Source organism: Spermophilus citellus (genome assembly GCF_964194105.1).
Source record: "Spermophilus citellus genome assembly, chromosome: 15".
In the NCBI taxonomy this organism is placed as follows: domain Eukaryota; kingdom Metazoa; phylum Chordata; class Mammalia; order Rodentia; family Sciuridae; genus Spermophilus; species Spermophilus citellus.
In genome coordinates, this window is record NC_138195.1 from 52,379,481 (window position 1) to 52,396,643 (window position 17,163).

The window sequence follows — 17,163 nt, forward strand, 5'->3', positions numbered from 1 at the left end:
AGTATGCGGGGTCTCTCCTTCACTGAGTTTTTATCTCATAGAAGTGGATGAGGGAGACTGCAATGTCACACAGCTGGGACAGGCTGGGCTGGCCTGGCAGGAGCCCTGCAGAGGTCTCAGCACTCTTGGACAGAGACAGGCTCAGTGTCCTGGGCGCTGTACCCCTCTTAGGGCTCTGGAGGGTCCCCTGGCTGACAGAGAGCCTGGTGTGGAGTCTCCTCCTCTCTCTGGTGTCTAGGGCACCCTCTGCACTCACACACTTGGCTGGACTGGCACCTTCTACTTTGGGGCCTCCTCCAGCCCTGCCTGCCTTGTGTGCCCTGAGAAAGGGCAGTGGATGGGAATCCTCTTTATGCCAATAAACAGGAAAAGTCTTGGTGGCCTCTGCACCCCAAATCAGACAAGGGCTCCTGCTTCTAGAGTCAGGAACCTGTTCCTGCCTATCTCACCTGCTCCTGAATTCCTGTTCCCTGACCCCAAAGATTTGCATTTTGTTTCCTCTGCTCCATTTCATAGTCTGCAGTCAGGAAGCCTGGGCTTGTCCACAGTCCTCTGCTTTCACCTGTATAGGATTTAAATGTTTTGTCAACTAGTTGCCAAAACTTAAAACTTGGAAAATTTCACATGTCAAGTGGGATTTCCAGTTCTCTCCCCTCCCTCCCCACGGGGTAGCACTATTCTTAGATTGCCACAATTAGCTGGTCTGGGGTCTGGATGCCCCTCAGTGGGGCTGGAACCCCATGCCCATGGGCCTCCTTGATGACACCACCATCAGCCCCATGGAACCTCGAGGGACTGCCACAAATCCAGTGTGGCTCAGCCTTGGAGGCCCAGTGTGCTAATCTGGAGGGTCTTGTGAACCTGAGGACATCCCAGGCAGATTTCTCAGCATCTCTATGATGGGGCCAGAGCATTGGCATGTTTAAAGTCCCCCCGTAGGTAACCCCCCCACACACACACACACACAGGTGACTCTGGTGAGTGGCAAGGTTGGGAAGGACAAGAGCACTGATCCTGGGCGAGAGAGCTTTGCAGACACCTGGCTTCTGATGGTCCTGCTCCTCTATGGCTCCCGTCTGGGACACTCTACCAGGGGCCCACTTGTGAGAGTCCTGCCCAGTGCTGGCCTTGCTCCTGGAGGAACTCACTGTTCCCTCTCCCCTGGACACTTCACTGGTTCAGGGTGTGATGCCCAGTGTCGGGGGGCTCAAACCCCCATCTCAGACGAGAGGATCCAGTGTGAGCAGCCGCAGTGGGGCCCAGGGCTGCCATGCCCGTGGCAGATTCGCTCCTATATATGGTTACCCGGGAGTCCCGTGGCTGAGCTAACGTGTGACCTAATCTGCTGACAATCTCTCCCAGTCTGGGGCCTGACTTGGGGAGAGCCTCACCCTGGAGAGCGTCCACTTGGTGGCAGAGGGGTTGGGAGGAGGCAGGTCAGTGGCGTGGAGGCAGGGCAAGCACAAGTCGGAGGGCGGCCCCAAGTCCCTCGGGCTGGGCTGTGTCGTCCAGCTTCCTCCCCGTGCTCTGTGTAAACAAGGAAACCCCCAGCCTCTTTGCTTTCCAAAATCCTTTTAATACAGCGCGGAAGGCTACATTTCCTTAGGCAAGCCGTACAGTCTCCAGGAGTAAGGCACACAACGGAATGCCACCCCGCGGGCGGCCCCGGGGAAGCGCGGGGGGCTGACCCTCGCGCCCTCCAGCCAGGGCCCACGGGTTCTGTTTGTCTTCTTAGCTGGACACACACACACACACACACACATGAACAGACACAGACACGGACAGGGTCACCATCTGGGGGCTGGGGGGGGGGTGGAGGAGGTCCAACAGTGAGTTTGGCAATGAGAGCAAAGATCCCCGCTGCCACCAGCCTCCCAGCCCCAGGGTGGGGGGGCTCAGCCACCTCTTTGGAGGCTAGAACACCCCACAATTCAGGGTTAGTTGTTGCACTGGGCTAGAATGTAGTGAGGCTGGATTAAATATTTGTTTAGAGTAGATTCAAGTTGATTAGATGCTGGAGGGCAGGCGTAATGGCTCCGATGACATTTCCAAGTTCAAAGAGCACGGGGCGAGACCCGGCTCAGGTGAGAAAGCTCCAGACAGGGGCCTTGGGGACTCTTGCTTGCTTTTTCCTCTTCCCTCCTTGGGCACTGCGGATCGGGCCAAGGGGTGGCAGACCCTGGAGGGGCTAGGTCATCAAATGCTTCCCTCTTCCCCTGTCCATTCCCCGTGCTGCCCATGAAATTAATAAAAGTGTAATGACAAGCTCCTAGCAAGGAGGTGTAGGAAGAGACTACAACGCTGTGCTTGTTATCCTCAGTGGAAGAGGCACAAAGGGGTCACGGTTCCCTTTTTCGATATGTATCTAATAATAGCTCCCCTTAAAAAAGGGAATACTTTCCAAAATACACATATGTATAAATACAGGACAAGAACATATTAATAAGTCTAAACATTTGAATAATATGCTGGCTACTTAATACTGATATTTTCATCCATGGAAAACAATAACAGAATAACAATAACATGGCTTAGAGAATTGCAAAGATTTTTTTTCTCATCAGAATTATGTACCAACTTCATATAATATTCTATGTAGACAATATTTCCTTCTTAATGTAGTTCAGTTGCATACTTTTTACAGGACAAAAGCATAGTAAAAAAAAAAAAAATCCAAAACCATAACAGGAAAAAGAAAAAAGAAAACTTCTCACCATAAATATTTTCTTGCTGCTCAACCAGAAGGTTTGCAAAATACTTTCAGAAATCTTTCTTTGATATTCTATTGCCCTCCTGAAAGCTCTGAAAAATTGAAAATGCTTCTCTCTTTTTTTTTGTCTCAAAAAAATCAGGCAAACATATTTTTCTTTTCTTTCTTTTTTTTTAAAACAAGGCCCTCAAATATATACAGACAAAAATCACTGTGAAGATTTTTCGGGAGAAGCTACCAAATTCAGTGTTGTGAGAAAAACTGGTAACTGTGCAGAAATTTTAACATCTATGAGTTTTTTTTTCCCAAAATACACACATAGTATTTTTGTTTTTTTTTAAAAAAAGGATTTCTGTGTCAAGTATAATGCAAAATAAATACAAATTCACAAGTAGAGCTATCAAATACTTCATGGGGGGTAAACACCATTATCTCCCAACTAGATCGCTAGATCTACTGACTGCAAGCAGTTGTCCCTTTTGAACATACTAAAACCACAAAACTTTCTTGTCTCCTGGGCTCCCAGGTCCACTGAGCACTTAATTCTCACAGTACTGGCCCAGACAGCAATGTCTCCTGCTGACCTCGAAGAGCCTCCAAGGGCCACCCCAGGAGGGATAGCTCAGCCCCTGCTGCACAGATGTTAGGACAATGGCCACCAAAAAGGCCACTTTGGGGTGAGAGGCCATCTCTGGCTGGCTCTGGCCTCCTGTGCTCTGGAATCCCGGTTCTTTTAAGAGTGTGGGCTTCCCTACCTTTGCAGCCCAGTTGGCAGGCCCCAGGCATCCTTGGGCCAACGGTCCCCATGTCTGGCATGTCCTCACAGTGGAGGTTAGCATACTGCCACCATGGCAAAGTTTCTCTTTGGAGGCCCAGTAGGATGACTGACAGCAACAGCTTTTCCTTAGGGACAAAAGCTTTGGGCCAAGGCCACCCAGGTCACCCAAACACAGCAGCTGGGCTGGGGCAGCCTCAGAGGCAATCCCTAGAGGTGGTTGGGTGCTCAGTCCATCCCCCATCCCTACACGCAGCAAGGAGGGAGCTCAAAAACGGCTCTTAAGTGCTCAGAGGATATGGCCCCAAAATCTTCCCTGCAGCCAGCGGGTTGCAGATACTCTCCATCTCGTCCACTTGCTCCCTGGACCCTTGGTTAACACTTCACTGTAACTCTTCAGTTGCACAAAACATTTTCAATTGAAAACAAAAGGTGACTGGGCACCGGATGGGTGTCCTCAAGCCATGGTAAACACTGAATTTCAGGCCCATTTCATGGTCTGATTTTTTTTTTCCCCACAGAGGCAAAATGTTGGGGCAAAATCAAGCGACCCAGTCCTGGCAGCCAGTTCTCTCCCTCCCCCAGCGGGGGGACGGGGAGAGGACAATAGGAATGGGGCTTCTCACTGGGGAGAGAGGAGGCGCCCTCCTGCCTGCCAGAACGGTGGTCTCCCTGACCATGTGATGTACCAAGAGGCCTCTCTGATCCCTTGGGAGGTAGGCAATCATTGTCCCCTTTTTCCAAATGAGAGGTTCTGTGGCTTGTCTCAGGGTTGCCCCAGTGAGGGCTGGGGAGACCTGGGTTAGGAGGATGGGGGGGTTTGCAGGGAGGAGACAACAGTCAAAGCAGAGTTGCAGGGGGCAGAAGGGGAGAATGTGACTCCCCAGGCGACACAGTGAGGGGCAGTGGTATGGAGTACAGGGCTCCTGGAGGTGTTGCCCACCATCCAGGGGACTCCTTCCAAAAAAAAGCTCTCTGTTCTGGAGCATGGTCTGGGGCCAGCCTACTTCTGGAACATCAGAGCTGGGGGACTTCTAGGCTTTGTAGTGTTACTCTTTCATTTAACTCGTGGGGAAACTGAGGCTGGAGATGAGAAATCCTTGCCCCAGGTGACATGGTACATCTCCAGAATGCCAGGCCTGTGTCCTTCCTGTCAGAGTATTTTCTGTGCTACATCTGGCAGCTTGGTGGGGTTGCAGCACCTGGTATGGGTGGGAGGAAAGAGGCAGAACAGGGAACAGGGCTCACAGCACCCAGCTGGTGGGCAGTGCTGCTGGGGGTCACTGGGGTGCTTCCCCACAGGCCCCAGGACATACCTTGGAGCATCATTCAGAGCCTTCCCTGTCCTGCTTCTGCCCTCTGGGTCCCCCGGGTGTAGCTCCTGGGTGTGATGCACTGACATCAGAGACGGTCAGAGTTTGGGGCTCAGTGTGGGCAGGGCACAGAGGCCCGCTCCCCAGCAGCTGCAGAGGAGGCATCTGCCCCCGGTGGTTGCTACCTAGGACTGACTGATGGGGCTTTCCAAAGTGGCTTTTCATACAGGGCAAATCGAAAGGTTCTGGGTGAGAGAAGCTGGCCTGGCTGGTCTTGGGGAAGTAGTCCCCTGCAGGCTTTGGGATTCACAGTAAATTTAGTGCACTTGTGGCCAATACAAGGCTGCTCACTCCAAAGGGACTCTCAGAAGAGAAGAGCCAGGGGAACACCAAGGACTCTGTGGGGCCTAGGCCTCCACAGACCCCCAGGCTGTGAAGAGCCCCGGGCCTCTGCCTCCCGCAGCCTGTTGGGGCAGCAATGTCAGTAACACTGTTTGTCAACACACTCAAGACAAAGACCCCAAGAGCCCCCTGGCCAGGGGACATGCAGTCCCTGGGAGCAGCGCAGGGGAGGCAGCGTGGCCGGCAGGGGGCGCTGCAGGTGGCTCACTGTACGCGGCGACAGTAGTAGCCCAGGACCTTGCACTTCTCGCAGAGGTGCTGTGGGTGCTCCTTGCTCTGGTCAGACACGTCCAGGCCATCGGGCTTCTCCAGGGGTCTCTGCAGAGAGGGGGAGGAAAGGGCCCCAGAAGGGTGCAGAGACAGAGAAACACAGAGACACACAGGGAGAGTGAGACAGATGCAGAGAGAGGCCCAGAGACAGGGGAAAAGACGCAGAGAGATGGACGGACAGGTACAGATAGAGTGTCAGAGACAGAGATACACAGGGAGGGGCTCAGACCAAGAGGTAGAGAGACACACATTCACAGAAACAGACAGACACATACAGAGATACACACAGGGATGGGGGTGGGGGAGGTGGGGGGAGGAAGGAAGAGGGATGGGGGAGAGAGAGCGCCTGTAGTCACACAGGCAGTCCAGCCCAGATGCTCACGACCTTCCTGCCCGCCTCTTGCCTGTCTGCGGGGTTCTGTGGCTGGGCTGGGGCTGGAGCATGCAGGGCAGGGGGTGTCTTATACCTGGACCCCTGGGTATATATGCCACTTTGATCTCCCACCAGTGCCATCACCTGAAGCTCACAAAAGTCCAGGATCAAGGCACAATAGGGGTACACAGACATTTCCAGATGAGGAAACCATGTCCAGAGCGAGGGATACCCCACCCACATCTCCTGAGTCCCAGCATCCAGCATATCTTCCTTGGCCATGAGCCACTCCCACACCTGCTCAAGTGGCCTTAGGAATCAAGGAGAGATTCATCTGAACACAGCCACAGCTTCTGGCTCAGCTCAGTGAGCCTTAGCTGTATGAAGGCAGCATCTGGGGCTTGGACTCACCCCACAGCCCAGAGCCAGCCCTGTTCATGACATGACTGTGGACCTGCACTGTTTTCTAACAGGGAAACTGAGGCCCAGAGAAGGGGGGTGACTTGAAGACTGCAGGGAGTTCAGTTTCCTCATCTGTAAAGTGGGCTACCCACAGCACTACCCATGGGTTTGGGGAGGGTCCCAGAGACCTCCGGCTGTTTGTAAACTGGGCAGCGTTAAGCACGATTCTGATAGCCTGGGAGCTCCCCTGCTCCCTTGATCCCTCCCCTCCTGGCCCCCAAGAGCCAGCAAAGGCTTGTCTCCCTGGAAACATCCTGGAGGCCCCTAGCAGCACCCCCAGCAGACAGCTTCTTGGCTCGTTCACAGAGATGTTGCTTTTCCTCTAGTGTAGCCCCTGCCCAGACCCTGCAGAAGGGTCCCTTGAGTGGACTCAGAGGAAGCTAGTCGGGGCCAGCTGGGGCCACACACCAAGGAGAGGGGCCAGGAACTGCAGGCTAGTGTGTGGGAAGGGACCCTTGGATGCAGTGATGTGACCCAGGATGGTCAAGGGAGGGAAGCTGAGGGGCGCACTGTCCCCTCAGCCAGACGGTGAACTGCTCAAAAGTAGCACAGTGGCTTTCCTGCTCGATACTGTCCTGAACCTGAGCCGACACTGGGAACAGCTGGGGGAATGGGAGGGTGGGAATGTTCTATCAGGTAAGGCTGAAGACTGAGGGTGGAGAGGATTCCTGGTTTGTGCCTCCAAGCTTTAAGCGACAAAGGAAAGCCCTGGGGGAAGGGCGGGAGCCTGGGCCACAAGTCCAGGGGCTTTCAGAGGGCTGTCTTCCCTTCTGGATGCTTTCCTGGCCAGTGGAGGGGATGGAGTTTGACTTTGTGTTGGATCTCAAGTGCCAGTTCTGTTCCTACAGTAGACCAGGGAGACAGAACTGGGTCCAGGACCGGCAGCTCCCCATGGGCTGAGCCCACTGGCTAGTTCCCTGCCTGTGCTAAAAATGGCTGCTTGACCTTGAGCTGAAATCTGGGTCCCTGGACCCTCATTCTAGAGGTCTCAGCCACAGGGGGGCCACACGGGCTCCCTGCTCAGTTCCCAGACGATGGTCTGATCATCTTTCCCCAAAGCTTGGGTTCTGGCCACCCTTTGTGCTCTTCCTCCCCCACAGCCCTCTGACCACTGTGCCTCCCTCAGCCAGTGGCACAGAAGGGTCCAGAGAGGACGCAGTGAGCAGGCCTGGCCCTGCCTTGTTCCCCCGGCTTATACCTTACTTGGCTAAGAGCTGCCACCTCAGTTAGGCCGCCCAGTGAGAGGTGTATGACCGTCAGCCTCAGATGAGGAAACTGAGGCTCTAAGACATTCCAGAGTCTCATCCAGGGTCTTCATGGAGGAAGTGCAGCCAGACCCTCTGCCCCCAGAGTACCTGCACCTGTTAGCCAGGCCCCTAGCTGCCCCAGGCCTGGCTTATGACCAGGGCCCGCTCCAGATCTCATGCACTCCCTCTAACTGTCCTAGGTCCCTGGCTCTCTATCCCGAGGGCAGCATCCTCCCTTGACACTGCTCTGCCTCCTGGGAGGCATGCCCCTTCACAAGCACAGGGCACCCCTGGGATTCACCAGCACCTGTCCAGCTGCGTCCTCCCTGTGGAGCACCTGCCTTCTGGTCTCATCCAGGGGCTGTCAGAGGCTGAGCAGGACCAGGGGAAGAGCAGCGCTTCCCTGGAGCCCGAGAGACCCTCAGCTCATCCTGCAGACTTTGCTGGAAAACTCCTCCGTTGGTGTCTTCTGCAATGTCTCCATATGACATGATATCACTAGACTTAGAGCTTCGCACACCAGCTCGGCCCCCCAACAGCTGAGGGCTACTAGGGAGGATTTCTCCTCTAGAACCTTAACTTGCTGTGGGAGACCAACCTTACACATGACTGAGTCCACTCCCTGGCTGGGTGCAGAGGTACAGAAATGTGGCAGAGTTTTCCCCACCCTTCTTGGGTGCGAGGGTCGGTGTCTCTTGCATGGGTGTGTCAGCTCCATGGGTGAAGCTGTGCTCACCTGTTCCTTTGTAATATAACCCCTTGCCCTGTTTAGGATAGAATCTTCCATGGAAGTGCCTTGTGTGTGTCCCCTTCTCTTACTGTGCCCTTGGGTGTGGCCTACCCTGGTGTCAGTCAACCTGCTGACAGTGGACATCATGAAGATAGACTCAGCCCCCTGAAACCTAACCCCGTGCCTCATTTGAATAGCTTCTCCTCAATAAAAGGGGTCAGCGCGTGCTCTCGCTCTCTTCCTATGGACCCTTAACTTCAGAGGAGCTGTCACAACGACCCCAAACCAAAAGGTACTTGTGTCTCTTGTGTGGTTATTTCGTGCAGCCCAGTCAGCCCAGTTTACCTGGAGTGACCCCTGAGCCTTTTAGTGTCGAGAACAGAAACCCGCCAACTTGCCCTTCTGTAGCCTGGATGAGAGGTTAGAAATATTGGCTGCCCTTTGCTTACGGGTGTGTGTGTGTGTGTGTGTGTGTGTGTGTGTGTGTGAGAGAGAGAGAGAGAGAGAGAGAGAATTGAATGAGATGACTGTCTTAAAGAATTTGATACCCATAAAGAGCTCTGCAAAACTTAGTAATTGCTGTGTGGCCATAAGAAAGTTACTTTAACCTCTCTGTGCCTCAGTCCTCTCTTCCATAAAACAGGGCACAAGAACATCTACTTTTGATAGGGTTGTTGTAAGGGGTACATAAGGTATGTAAAGTGATTAGAATGGTGCCTATATATGGAGAGCATTTGAAATGTTGGCCAGTACTAATACCATGTATTATCATTAGTATTTTGTAGGATTAGGGGCAGGCTGGGGGCAGGGGAACCGGAGAGTCCCTGGCCAGCCCCAGCCCCCAGCTCATGGGACCTGTGCTCCTCCTTCCTTGGCCATGACCTGCTGGTGCTGCTTCCCTGCGTGGGCCCTAGCCTGGCTGCCCGGCCCTGGCCTGCTTGCCAGTGGGCGCTCGGGAGAGCCGTCAGGATGACTCCCCTCGAGGGAGGGGAAAACACGTAGCAGCTGGGACTGACCTGCGCAGTTGCCCCACCCCTGCGAGAGGCAGGCCCATTAGTGTTTTCTTCTCCTGGGGGGGGCAGGGTCTGCAGGGGCAGCCACAGCTGGAGCCTGACAGGAAACAGATGTGGCTGGGGCGGGTGGCGCAGGGTTCTCAGGGACTGTGGCATGGTCAGGGCGGGGGCAGGGTGGGAGATCCACCACAACCCTCCACTGGGGGCAGAGGGAGGAGCTCTGCCCTGTCCTCAGCTCACCACAGGCTCCCGCCTGCTGGAAAGACAGGAGGGATGCTGTCCCAGAGCCTCCTCCAGGCTTGTGACTTACTGAGAGAGAAGCACAAAGGCCCAGGAGAGTAGACCAGGGAGACAGAACTGGTCCAGGACCCTCCATGCTGGCTGGGTGCCCTGCTCAAGGCCCATCTCCTTTCCGGACCTCAGTCTTCCCACGCACACAGTAGGTGCTCCACAAACACTGGCTGAGTGACTGAGAGAGGGCAGGGGGAGCCCCAGGCCCTGGAGAGATCCTTCCAGACTGGGCCCTTGAAGGCTCCAATCCTGGAGATGGAGGTGGGGTGGTCACTCAGGCTGTGCTTGGCTGTGCAGGCAAGATGGAGGTGATGGGCAGGCCCAGGGATGGTGGGAAGGGACAGAGGCCAGCAGGATACAGGACAGCGACTGAGGAGACAGAACCAATGCTAAGAGCCAGGTCCCACCTGCTGTAGGTGATAAGCTGGGCCTGGCTTGATCCCATCTCCCATCCCCAGCCAGCCAGGGTGGCCTGCTCTGCCTGCTCCCCTCACTACTCCCAGGTCCCATCTACCTTGCCAGGTCCCCTGCTGTCCTCCAGCCCTAGACTTGTTCCCTCTTCATGAATCCCAGCTTCTCTCCTGATCCTGGGTAAGTCACTTACACCCCCATGCCTCAGTTTCCCCCTCTGTGAAATGGGGAAACAAGTTGTACCCCATGGGGTGTCTGAGAAAGAACAGATAGAAAGTCTTAGAGGGTGCCTGGGAGTCCAGCAAACACAGCACACCCAGGTCCTCGGTGACGGAACTGGGATGCAAATCGAGGCCCATCTGGCCTGGGGGGTGGGGCACTGTTCCCAAACATATTGGTGATTTCAACTCAGAAGTACCGTCTCCCACCTGGGGGACCCTTCCTAGACCAATCTCTGCACACCCCCTGGGTTAATCGTCTTAAAATGAAGTCGAAAGTCCTGTTGTTCTTGGGGTCCTTTACGTATCCGCCCCAGGCTCTGGTGACCTTCCCATTTAGCTCCCACCCTGTTCCTCTCCATCTGCTCCTTCACCCAGATGTAGGTTTTGAGCACCCCAAATCCTTAGAGCCTCAAGCATTTGCTCCTACAGAGCTCTTCCTAGGATGCATCCCCCCACTTATGACAGGCCTAACTCCCCCTCCTTTTGATCCCCAGGTACAGAACACCTCCTCTGAGTGGCTATCTCTTTGAGATCTGCCTTAGTAGGGCCCTCAACCCCTTCCCACCCCATTCACACGTGTGCACTGGATGAGTAGAGGAGGGGACCCTCCTGCTGCAGCACCCTGCTGGCCCCCTAACGGTTTCAGGGCAGCACCCCTATTCATTACTCCCATTCGTTAGTTTTAAAATTCACCTGGGTCCTCAGCTCTCAGGATCTTGCTGAAGTTGCACCTTTATCATATTCCTGTCCTGGGGAAGCGGCCGTCCCTCCCCCCTCACCCCATTTCTGGTGAAACAAGGGAAGAATGGACGATCTGGCCTCATCCTCACTGTACAAGTACCAAAAGGAGGACCAATAATGGAAGAGTCTCCTCCATTGTCCTTCAGAGCATGCCCCACCCTCTGCAGCCGGGCCGCCCCGCCCAGCCCATCAGGCAGCTGGCTCACCTGCTTGTGCGGGTACACGTTGATGTGGCACTTGATGCACTCCTGTCCCATGTTGGCCCAGGAGTTTCCGCTCATCCATTTTCTTTTGCACTTGGGACACTTGTACTCGCCAAAGCAGCGCTTTTTGCCCTGGTACGGTGTCAGACCCTCGCCTTTGGGGCGTGCCTAGAGGACAAGAAGCAAACACAGGGGATTAGGATCCATGGGTCCACAAGTCCCCACAGGGTCCCATGGCCTCTGCTTCAGCCTGCATATTCTGTGTCTGTGCAGACACCTTTTGTCCCCAATCCAGAGATTATAAGGTCACCTCCAGAGCACCAGGAATCACAAGCCTGGGAGACAACTCCATGCACACAGCGGAGAACAGACAAGGGGGCTCTACAAGGAGTAGAGTACTAAGGGAAGGCCAGGAGTTACTTTTTTTTTCCTTTTTTCTTTTTCCTTTTTCCTGGTGCTGAGGATTGAACCTACCACCTACTGCATGCTAAGCGAGTGCTTACTCTACCACTGAGCTACACCCCATCCTATTAACAGTCTTAATTATAGTATCTCCTCTTTAATGTAGTTTTGCTTTCCTCACTTTCAGTTACTTATGGTCAATATTAAATGGAAAATCCCAGAAACAAATAAGTGTTAAATTGCACATTGTTCTGAGTGGCATGATGAAATATCCCTCTGTCCTACCCTGGACATGAATCATTCCTTTGTCCAGTGTATCCATGCTGTATATGCTGCCTACCATTTATCAATTAGTAGTCATCTTGGTTATCTGGCTGACTGCCAAGATATGAAAGTGACTGTTCAAGAAACCCTTATTTTACCTAATACTGTCCTAAAGTGCAAGAGTAGTGATACCAGCAAATTCAGATATGTCAAAGAAAAGCCAAAAAGTACTTCCTTAAATGAAAAGATGGAAGTTCTCAATAAGAAAAGAAAAGTAGGCTGAGGTTGCTAAGATCTATGGTAAGAACAGATCCTCTGAACATTGAACTGTGAAGAAAAAAAAGAAAGAAAGGAACTCATGCTAGTTTTGCTGTCACAACTCAAATTACAAAAGTTTGGGTCAGAGTGCCCTAAAAGTGCTTAGTTAAGATGGAAAAGACATTAAATTATAGGATCTGGTGCTGTCCATGGAATCCACTGAGGCCCTGAAACGTATCTCCCTTGGTAAGGGGGAGACCGGGGGGACTATGGTATTGCTGATCTCAAAGGTAGAAAATCTCAGAGTTGCCTTGACTAGTACATCTTTTGTTATGAGCAAGAGGGATTTTTTAAATGTATTTAAGAACCATCAGACAAAAATGGGAATAACGGGGGATTGAGCCTGATGTAACTTCCCTATGATGTGTATGAATATACCACAGTGAATCTCACCTTTATGCACATCCACAAGGGCACTAATTTAAAAAACCTACAAATATATAGCAGAAAAATCAATAGTAGAGAGAAGTAACAGAGGGGAGGGAGAGGGGAAGTATAGGGGACCAAATTAGATCAAATCATATTCCATGCTTGTATAATCATGTTAAAACTAACCCAAATGTTATGTACAATTAAAAGAAACTAATTAGAGAAAAAAGAAGCAGAAAAAATTTCCTTTGTGAACTGTTTGTTCATATTCTCTGTGTTTTTTTTTTCCTGCTGGGGTTTGCTGATTTGTAACTGCACTTTACATACTAAAGAAGCCAGTTCTCTTCTACATGTTTTTAAAAATGGCTCTATTGAAATGGGATTCACATTTCCTACATTTCACCCATTTAAAGTGGACAATTTGCTGGTTTTTCGTATATTCACAGAGTTGTACAACCTTCACCACAATCTAATTTTAGAACACTTTTGTCAAATCCCCCAAAGTAGGCCTGAATCCACTGATGGTTACTCTCTATCCAACCCCCTTCTCCCCACACACCCAGCCCTATCTCCTGGATTTCCCTATTTTAGATATTTCATCTGAGTGGAAACATACAATGTTTGTCTCTGTGTTTCTGACTCCTCTCACTTACTGTTTAAAGGTGCCTCTGTGTTAAAGCACACGTCAATACTTCATTACTTGTTGCCAATTCCTGTTCCACTGTACTATGATGCTGTTTCATTTACCCATTCATCAGATAATAGACATTTGGACTGTCTCTGATTTGGGGCTATTAATAATAAAACTGCTCTGAGCACTCGATTCTGCACTGTAGTGTTTTACAAAGTTGGCTTGGTTACCCCCTGTTTAGAAATAGGAGATTTCACATAGAAACAAGACCACGCTGGTCTAGAACTCTTGCTGGATGAGAGCCGAGGAGTGGATGACCATTGGATGGCTCAGGTGCATCCTCCGTGTCCCCTCTTCCACCAGCGGCTCCCTCTATCTATCTTGCCTGTTTGGCCCATGCAGGCTCTGAGTTTAGGACAGGTTTAAACACAGGCTCTGCGCTGTGAACAAGCGTGGTCCCCAGAGGGTAGTGACAGCATCCCTTCACAGCCTGTTAGAAATGAAGACGCTCAAGCCCCGCCCCCCTTAGATCCATCGAATCAGAACCTGCATTTTGACAAGAGCCCCAGAGAATTTCCTTGCCATTAAGTTTAAGAAACCCTGGGCCACAAGTTGACCTGTGTCCATAGTAGTTTCCCTGAGTAGTTGCCCAAATTCTAAGTAGTGCGTTGTGGTGAAGAGCACAGACTGGATCCAAACCCAAGCTCTGTGATCCTGGGAAAGTTACTTAATAAGCATTGTGATGATCACCGAACACTTTTCTGAGGATTTTCTGATAATACAGACTCTAAGAATAGTGCAGGGCAGGCTGAAGGTAAAACAGGAGCATTAGCACCGAGATTATTGTGGATTAATACAGAACAACAGTGGCATATAAAATAATAACTTCTTCCTCTGGAAATCATGTTTTTGAAATTTTTCTATATATATTTTTTAATTTCAGGAGCCACGGTACCACTTGTGATGGCCTACTAGGATTTCACGAAAAATACTGAAGAGGGATATATGTGCTGAGTATGTAAATCTAAACTTAGAAAGTGACAGCAACACTGCCCTGATTTGGGTCCACTGCCTTCTGCCCCTGGGATCCTCACTGGACCTTGTAGCAGCTGGGCTGCCCTGGGGAGAAGGCTCAGTCTGCAGTCAGGCTGCTGGGTTTGTGGTGGAGGGGTTAACCTGAGTCTCTGGTGGCACCTTGATCTCTGTAGCTCTCAGGTTAGGGGGTGTCCCTCTGACCCTCCCAGGGCCACCTTCTCCACTGGGGCCTGGTACTCATAGCTCTGAGCAGCCTCCCTTCTCCTCTCCTGCCATTCTGCAGTAAGACCCCTTGTCGGCTGGCTCTCCTCTCTGCTCCTAGAAGCACCTACATGTTAAGGGGGACAAGGGAACAGGGGTGTCTGAGACTCCTTGATGAAGATGGGAATTCGGGGCACGTCCCCAGCCAGGCCTGCTTCTGCAGGAATCTGTTCTGTGGGCCTCCTGACTCACAGAGCCGACAGGACCTGGTGCCTGGCCTCACACAGTCAGGGCGAAGGGAAAGAGTCAAGGTACCAGAGGAGAGAGGTCAGGTCACCTAGGACACTCAGCAGAGCAAAGCATGAAGACTGAGGCAGGATTAGAGAGAGACCATCAATTTTAGCCCCGGGGAGTTTCTGCTTCAGAAATGAGTGGAAAAGAAACCACACAGATAATGGGGTGCAGAGTGTGGACCAAGGGAGAAGCAGGCCTCACTTCTGACGTAGATAAGCAGCCCTTCCAGTAGGCAGGTAGAGGGCCCTTGGCCTCACGTAGGCCCAGGCATCCTTGGCCTGCTGCTCCTATGACCATCAGGCCAGGCCCTGGGAGGACCCTGCACTGACACCCCATCACTCTGGATGTGTCTCAGATCCTGGACTCCAGGGCCAGATGCCAATGTCACAAGCTGGCTCCACATGTGACTATGTTGGGGGGATACTCTGCAAGTCACTCAACATCTCTGTGCCTCGGTTTCCTCATCTAGAAACTGGATGATGATGGAGAGCCTACCTCCCAAGTGCACGGGAGGCTGTAGGCATGTGACGGTCTCAGCTCAGAGTCCTGGCACACCGCAGGGCCTGGCCACATCGGCTCTTTCAGTCCCACTCCCTCGGCGGCACAGGGGGAGCTGAGGCTTTGCAGATGATACAAAAGCCAGGACTGAGATCTGCGGACTTCACCTAAGAGGAAGGTTCCAGAGACGGGGGGACACCTGGGTAGCAGGTGGGCTGTCTATCCCAGGGTTAGAGGGGTGGCATTAGGTGTATTCGCCTTCTGGAATTCTCGTGGAAGAACCAAGAAAGAGGAAGCTTGGAGATGTGCTGGCAGAGGACAAGGAAAGAGGGAAAGAGACTGAATTTGTGGGGCTCCCTGACCACCAGTGCCATGCAGCTCTTTCCAGAGCACTGGGGGGCAGGGAACAGTGTCGACTGCCTTGACAGCTGGTGACACTGAGGCACAGGGCAGAGGCAGGACTTGCCTACAAGCATCCTTACTGGGAGAGATAAGGCTCTTCCACCTGGCTTGCCCCTTCTGTCAAACCCCCACACGTGTGTCCCCCATGCAATGAAGCCACAGCCTGCTCTTGGGAGGCAAGATCTCCAGGCAGGAATTTTGGAGAAAATTCTTAGGGCCTCTAGCCCAGGCCAGGCCAGGGTTGGGCCTTGGCCTTGCCCGCTGTAGGACAGAGGGGTAGGTGGCCCACTGGGCAAGGAGGAAGAGGCAGTAGATAAGGGAAGACAGGCCAGTCAGTGGACAGCGGGCAGCAGTGAGGAGCACTTCCTGGAAGGGCCCGTCCTGACATTGTTTATGCTCCCAGTGAGGCAGGGCCAAAGACAGAAGGCATTTTTAGCAGAACAAAGGCTGTTCTGCCCCCAACACCCTCCCCTTGCCTTCTTCCAGAAAGACATGACCTCTCGTAAACTTCAGCAAGAAACATACAGTCCTGGCTCTGCAGGGGCCCCCACTGGGGTGGCCTGGACCTGGGGCAAGTTGTTAGGACCCAGGTCCCTGCTATATTCCCCCTGCCCTGAGAATCACTCTGCCAGGAACCCTGCACAGCTCAATGGGGCTTGGAAATCACCCCTGAGCGCACAGACAGGCCCTCTGGGGACACAAAAGGCAAGGGGACTTGATTGAGGACACAGTGGATCAGGGACAGAGCGGCGAGTGGGAAGTGGCCTCTTATCTTCAGATTGGGGCTCGAATGGCTGCCGCAGAGCATCCTGGAAAGTGGGTGGTTGTGGCTAGGGAGAAGGCAAAACTGGGCCTGGGACAGGGAGGAGCTACCCAGGCAGGCAGCAGCTTGGGACAAGGTGGAGGATGGGGACACCCTTCAGAATTCAGGTTCTGTGCTTTCTTCCCTTCGGTTCATGGATCTTTCGAGGTTGGCTGGGTGGTGGTGAGCTCCCTGAGGCTGTGGGTATGCAAGCAGAGACTGGAGAAGCAACTAGCAGGGAGCCTGCCGAGGGGATGTTTGTCCTGGTCAGGCAGTTGAGCCTGGTAAGGTCACTTCCTCCAGGGAACTTCTGACTCTGTCATCCTGACCTTGGAGCTGGTGAAGCTCACTGGGACAGGTTGGAGAATGGGCACTGTCAGACATTGCTGGGGCCGGGGCCGGCCAGACATATTTTCCTACTATATTCCTTCAGGAATACTTAGCTATGAGGCTTCAAGCTTTAAAAAAATATCCATTCCTTCCTCCTCTCTGGGTGACTGTCCTAATGAGATGATTAGACATGTGGACCAAGGGGGTGCTCCAGATGTTCACCACAGCTTTGAGAACAATGAGGCCCTGGACAAGCTCCATGTCCCACAACAGCTCCCCGGTTCTCTAAATTCTGTTACACCCATTGGACGAAGGACAACTCAGCCATTAAAATGGTGGCGATGACTTTTGTGAGGACCACAACCATGGAAAGAAAGAAGCAAAGAATGGGGCCAGCAGGAAGCCAGCCAGAGTTTCAGAGGTTGCCTCCAGGAGATAGGGCAGGGGTGGCCTCA

General features: G+C 52.7%; 1 protein-coding gene across 2 annotated transcripts in view; it reads right to left on the reverse strand.

Annotated features, from left to right (window-relative positions):
- Positions 1-1,391: 1,391 nt before the first annotated feature.
- ZCCHC24 (zinc finger CCHC-type containing 24) overlaps positions 1,392-17,163 on the reverse strand; it is a 54,518-nt gene continuing 38,746 nt past the window's right edge. The window contains exons 3-4 of one of the 2 annotated variants that reach the window (XM_081268687.1): positions 11,166-11,330; positions 1,392-5,518 (exon numbers count right to left, since the gene is read on the reverse strand). In XM_081268687.1, the coding sequence (XP_081124813.1) occupies positions 5,405-5,518; positions 11,166-11,330 (279 nt within the window). In that variant the 3' untranslated portion in view covers positions 1,392-5,404. The other variant, XM_081268688.1, reaches the window with a different exon arrangement.